General features: G+C 36.1%; 1 protein-coding gene across 1 annotated transcript; it reads left to right on the plus strand.

The window, feature by feature from the left end:
* The first annotated feature begins 1,253 nt into the window (after positions 1 to 1,253).
* Positions 1,254 to 6,399, plus strand: LOC137626141 (uncharacterized). The gene is made up of 2 exons (XM_068357217.1): positions 1,254 to 1,416; positions 5,576 to 6,399. The coding sequence occupies exons 1-2, from the start codon at positions 1,254 to 1,256 to the stop codon at positions 6,397 to 6,399; spliced, it is 987 nt and encodes a 328-aa protein (XP_068213318.1).
* The last annotated feature ends 571 nt before the right edge of the window (positions 6,400 to 6,970 follow it).

A 6,970-nucleotide genomic window follows, 5' to 3' on the forward strand; every position in this document is an offset into this window, starting at 1 on the left:
CAAGACAGTGGAAGACCATGGTACAGAGGCTATGGTACTACCCAGACTAGAGAACAATGGTTTGATTTCGGACTGTCCTTCTCCTAGAAGAGCTGCTTACCATAGCTAAAGAGTCTCTTCTACCCTTACCAAGAGGAAAGTAGCCACTGACCAATTACGGTGTATGTAACATTTAGTTAACGTTTCATGGAACTCGAGTAGTATCATTAACCTGCTAAAGTATAAATGCGCCCTCCATCCGATAAGTTTATAAGTTTCTATATTCGAATCTTTTATTACTTTTGGCAGTTCTAAGCATATAAAATTTCCATATTTTTTCCCAGCTATATCAAAACCAAACATTATTCAGAATGATTATACGAATTTTTTCTCTCTCTCTCTCTTGAGTATTACAACCTCGCCAAAAAAAAAAAAAAAAAAAAAACCACCTATCTAACCCTAAATTTATCATGAACATCCCAGTTATAAAAACAGAAGCATTACTAGAAGCAAACCACTTTCAAATATTTTCTTGACGGTTTGATTATATATCCGTAGTATAATCATTATGAATAATTTTTGGTTTTGACATAACTGGAAAAAATATGATGAATTTCATATGCTTAAAACTGCCAAAAGCAATAAAAAATCGAATATAGAAACTTAGAAACTGATGAAATATGGTACCTCGCTTTTCTTGAGATAACTCCTTTATGGCAGTTTAATTTGTGATAAAAACCCAATCATCGTATCTGATGTTAATTTCTATCAAATCTACCTAAACAAGAGATTAAATACTATGAAGACGTTTGATTTATCACACTTTGCTAGTAAATCTAGACAGCATACATTTCATGTAACGCAATTACAATAGACACAAATCGCAACGAATACTAGAAAAGATCTGTACCAACCGTGTGTCACACGATCGTACATAGTAACATTTCATTTCATCTATCAATAACATCAAATTCTAGACTTTGGTATAGTAGAAAGCGCGCTTAAGATGGGCTAGATATGAAAAAAAAAAAAAAAAAAAAAAAAAAAATTGCGAGGTGCCAGCTTGACGCAACGCCCTCTGTCTAAGGGGAACTCTAGTATGAAAAGGACCATCGAAAGGTGGCACCAAACACACCCCCTGTCAGCATTAATCGAGCATCGTCAGCTCCTCGAATCGCAAGCCATCTCCCTCAATGCCAAGAACGTCCCTTATTATAGGGCGGGGCGTTGTGCTCTCTCTCTCTCCTTACGATTTAAAGAAGAGCGTCGAGACAATGAACATTCTCTCCCGAAAGAAAGGAAATGCAGGACTGGAGAATCTGCCGCGTTCGACGCCTTTAAAACGTTTTTCGGTGGGGCGTCGAGTTTGGACAGCGCTTAACCCCGCCCGCATCACACACCGATGCCAGGTGAAATTTGCATCACAAAGCCCTGTGAGTATTGGAAGTCATTAGTGGGATACAACGCTATGGAACCCCTGTCCAGCTTTTTCTCATTTCCTCTTTTTCCTGATGGGAAAGGCTCGTAAGGGGGTGGGGGGGGGGGGAGGAGAGGAAGAAAAGTCGTCATCATCATCACGCACTATGGTTGAGAGTCACGTAGGAAACAAGCGAAATTCCAGCGCTCGTGATAGTCATAGCAAACAAAGGAAGTCTGAGGTTAAGAGAGCGATCCCCGGGGCGTCCAAATTGCCAAGATGGTGAAAGCAATGTATACTTGACGGTTTTCGATGACAGCTCGAGGCATTAAAGAACTATAACGATTAAGCGCTTAAAGATGATTGTCTTGTAGAAGAGGAAAAGAAGCAAGGATCCTAAGGCTATCTGGAAGAATTTCCGTAAGCCCTATTGGCAGGGAAGGTTTTGATAAGACTATGATCGCTGATAAATAAGAAAGACATGTCAGTTTGGGGATTTTCTTCGGAGCGTAAATGCACTATATTTTGGCTTAAATGTATGACTGGAAGAGAAAATATAGAAACCAAAGAACAAGAAAACACCATTTATAATGGGAGATCGGAAAGGAATTATTACCTTTGATTCATTGTTTGGTTCTAAATAAGATTATATACTAATAATCTGTCGGATGTCCCTACTGCATGCGGACTATTTGGACCCTGGATGGACTTATCATAATTTCAAAGGTCACGTCACTATAATGGAATTCAGGTCACTTGAAGATCCAGTGCCATTTCAACTTATCGTGTGGAAATTGAAATATATCCAGCAACGAGATCCCTCTCTAAATAGATTAAAATACATTCTGCAAAAGGACTGGGCTTTCAAGATGTATTATAATAAATCATGTGAGGCATCGCCTTTCAAAAGACATTACAGTATATTATGTAAGGTATGTGATTTCAGAATAGATTATGGAATTTCTGTAAGTGTAAAGTTTTAGTATATAATAGATTAGAGTAAAATTTGAAAGGGATATACTTCCACAACAAATTATAGTATATTACTGTATCAACAAATTATACATTACTTTATACAATGTGTTTACTTTTAAAACAAAATTCAATATATTCCGTAAGAGATGGGTTTACAAAATATATCACAATATGTTTTGCTAGGGATGTGTTTCCATAATAATAACTATAATCTGTAGCGGATAGACTTTATTAAATAACTAGTGTACGCATCCCGTCAAAAATGACCACTAAATATTTAGATAGCTATGCACAAGCATGCACACACAGATTCAACCCTTCCCACACCCTTCCCCTTTCCTAACTATAACACGCTAGTTTGGGTAATTTGTGGGAGATTGCTCTTTTCTGAGTGGTTGTCCGTCAGCGTGACAGAAAAGAAATATCTACATATACATATACATATATATATATATATATATATATATACATACATATATATACACATATATATATATATATACACATATACATATACATATACATATAATATACCTACACACACACACACATATATATAATATATATATATATATATATATATATGCATACATACACACAAATATAAACTGCATATATATATATATATATATATCCAGACACGTTCCCTTTATTATATTGGGGAGATTACAACACATTTAGAATGGTAACTATTTCTCATAGAAAACATCGTAATAAGTCATTATTTAGAGAGAGAGAGAGAGAGAGAGAGAGAGAGAGAGAGAGAGAGAGAGAGCGCGCATTGGCCGTTTGGTTGTTCATACAAGCACCTTAAATAACCAGACAAAAGCTGTTTTGTGTTTTTTGAAAGTCTAAACTGACGCTAAGCAAATCTGTAGACCATCCTAACATGTATCGGTAACTTGTTAAACAGGTAGTAGGTTGGCCAGGGCACCAGCCGCCCGTTGAGATACTACCGCTAGAGAGTAATGGGGTCCTTTGACTGGCCAGACAATACTACATAGGATCCTTCTCTCTGGTTACGGTTCTTTCCCATTGCCTACACAGACACCGAATAGTCTGGCCTATTCTTTACAGATTCTCCTCTGCCCACATACATCTGACAATACTGAGATTACCAAACAATTCTTCTTCACCCAATGGGTCAGCTACTGCACTGCAATTGTTCAGTGGCTACTTTCCTCTTGGTAAGGGTAGAAGAGACTATTTAGATATGGTAAGCACCTTTTTTAGGAGAAGGTCACTCCAAAATCAAACCATTGCTTGAGAGTACACTGGGGCACACTGTTCTATCTAGTTTCTCTTCCTCTTGTTTTCTTACAGTTTTTATAGTTTATTTAGGAAATATTTATTTTAATGTTGTTACTTTTAAAATATTCTATTTTTCCTTGTTTCCTTTCTTCACTGGGCTATTTTCCCTGTTGGGGACCCTGGGCTTGTAGCAACCTGCTTTTCCAACTAGGGTTGTAGCTTTGCATTTAATAATAATAATAATAATAATAATAATAATAATAATAATAATAAACAATGACAATCTCCATTTCACTTCTCTAAGTTCCTTGTTGCATTTGACATGAAAAAGGCTGTGGCGTCTGTTGCTGCTCAACATACAAGAAATCCTGATTATGTATACAATATGCTGATTAGTAGTTTCGATACCGAAGACAATTCACACACACTCACAATCGAAACTCCTGCTCTTCCTCGACGAATTCCCCCTTTGGAAATGATATGAGCTAATATACTGTACACTAATACTTATGATTATTGTTTTCGTCCCTTGGGCTTATAGCATCCTGCTTTTCAAACTAGGGTTGTAGCTTAGTAAATAATAATAATAATAATAATAATAATAATAATATTAATAATAATATTAATAATAATAATAATAACTCACTTTTTTATTAAAATTCCCTTCTAGCTCATTTATGTCAATTCTTATATTTTAATTTTATCCTATATTAGTAGAGTACACTACATGAAATATGGCAGTAACTTTTAGAGCAAAGTTCAAAAACTTCATTAGTCAAAAAAAAAAGAGGCTTGTAAAAGATTATACCCACGACAGTAACATTCATATTCAACCTTCAAGTTCAACTTTGGCATAAAATTAAATTATTTTTCATACTGTCCTCATTAGAAGAGTATGAATCCCAAAGATGAAGATCCCATCTTGTGGACTTCAAAGATAGGATTATAGTTAAGATCACACTAGATATTTGAGTAAGTCATTGACTGTCACACCCTTTTGTCTATTAACCCTTTTACCCCTAATGGACGTACTGGTACGTTTCACAAAACTTATCCCTTTACCCCCATGGACGTACTGGTACGTCCTTGCAAAAAACTGCTATTTACGTTTTTTTTTCTGCATATTTTTGATAGCTTTATGAGAAACTTCAGGCATTTTCCTAAAGAATATGACCAACCTGACCTCTCTATGACGAAAACTAAGGCAGTTAGAGCAATTTAAAAAATATATATTGCAAAATGTGCTTGAAAAAAATAAAACGCCTGGGGTTAAGTGTTGGAAAGTTCCAAATAGCCTGGGGGTAAAAGGGTTAAATATGCTTCATCGCTAGGTAAGCAAAAACACATTCGAACAACTGTTTTCGAATAATTGGGTTTCGAAAAAAAAGTTTTTCGAACAATTGTCTTTCGAAAAATTGTTTTTCGAAAAATCGTCCGCACACGCGAAGTCTGTATTTCGTATTCTTGAAAAATCATTTAATGAAAAGGCATATTTATGCATAACTTCAACAACATTCTAATAAAGTCAACTCAAATACCAGTTAATTTACTGAACTCTAAATCTGAGTTTTTCTTAATAAACATTTATCACAAATAGGTTTGCAAATCTTTAATAATCATGTTTTCATTAGCCTCCACCGCATAAATATATTGCGAACTATCATAACTGATTAAAAAAATGCGGATAAAAATCTACTTCCATTTGTAGTTACGAATAAGTTCAAATCATGCACCGACTTCCTTAATTTACTTGATAATACAAATAAAATCCTCACTACAAAAGGAGGGATTAGAGAGAAAAGTCCAGAAAAGAACTTCTTTATAATGCGTGACAGTCAAAGGTCAAATCACCCTGTTGTGCGTTAGTGAGAGAAACTAAAAAATCAAGCCCCACTTCGGTTAATTTCTTCTCTAAAGAATCATGCCACACTTCGGTTAATTTCTTCTCTAAAGAACGAAGCCACACTTCGGTTAATTTCTTCTCCAAAGAATCAAGCCACACTTCGGTTAATTTCTTCTCTAAAGAATCAAGCCACACTTCGGTTAAGTTCTTCACTAAAGAATCAAGCCACACTTCGGTTAATTTCTCTAAAGAATCAAGCAACACTTCAATTAATTTCTCCTCTAAAGAATCAAGCCACACGTCGGTTAATTTCAACTCTAAAGAACCAAGCCACACTCCGGTTAATTTCTATTCTAAAGAATCAAGCCACACTTCGGTTAATTTCTTCTCTAATGAATCAAGCCACACATCGGTAAATTTCAACTCTAAAGAACCAAGCCACACTCCGGTTAATTTCTCCTCAAAAGAATCAAGCCACACTTCGGTTAATTTCTTCTCTAATGAATCAAGCCACAAGTCGGTTAATTTTAACTCTAAAGAACCAAGCCACACTCCGGTTAATTTCTCCTCTAAAGAATCAAGCCACACTTCGGTTAATTTCTTCTCTAATGAATCAAGCCACAAGTCGGTTAATTTCAACTCTAAAGAACCAAGCCACACTCCGGTTAATTCTCCTCTAAAGAATCAAGCCACACTTCGCTTAATTTCTTCTCTAATGAATCAAGCCACAAGTCGGTTAATTTCAACTCTAAAGAACCAAGCCACACTCCGGTTAATTTCTCCTCTAAAGAATCAAGCCACACTTCGGTTAATTTCTTCTCTAATGAATCAAGCCACAAGTCTGTTAATTTCAACTCTAAAGAACCAAGCCACACTCCGGTTAATTTCTCCTCTAAAGAATCAAGCCACACTTCGGTTAATTTCTTCTCTATGAATCAAGCCACACTTCGGTTAATTTCTTCTCTAATGAATCAAGCCACAAGTCTGTTAATTTCAACTATAAAGAACCAAGCCACACTCCGGTTAATTTCTCCTCTAAAGAATCAAGCCACACTTCGGTTAATTCTTCTCTAATGAATCAAGCCACAAGTCGGTTAATTTCAACTCTAAAGAACCAAGCCACACTCGGTTAATTTCTCCTCTAAAGAATCAAGCCACACTTCGGTTAATTTCTCCTCTAAAGAACCAAGCCACACTTCGGTTAATTTCTCCTCTAAAGAACCAAGCCACACTCCGGTTAATTTCTCCTCTAAAGAATCAAGCCACACTTCGGTTAATTTCTCCTCCAAAGAACCAAGCCACACTTCGGTTAATTTCTCCTCTAAAGAACCAAGCCACACTCCGGTTAATTTCTCCTCTAAAGAATCAAGCCACACTTCGGTTAATTTCTCCACTAAAGAACCAAGCCACACTTCGGTTAATTTCTCCTCTAAAGAACCAAGCCACACTCCGGTTAATTTCTCCTCTAAAGAATCAAGCCACACTTCGGTTAATTTCTCCTCTAA

This window comes from Palaemon carinicauda, chromosome 33 (genome assembly GCF_036898095.1).
Source record: "Palaemon carinicauda isolate YSFRI2023 chromosome 33, ASM3689809v2, whole genome shotgun sequence".
Taxonomy (NCBI): domain Eukaryota; kingdom Metazoa; phylum Arthropoda; class Malacostraca; order Decapoda; family Palaemonidae; genus Palaemon; species Palaemon carinicauda.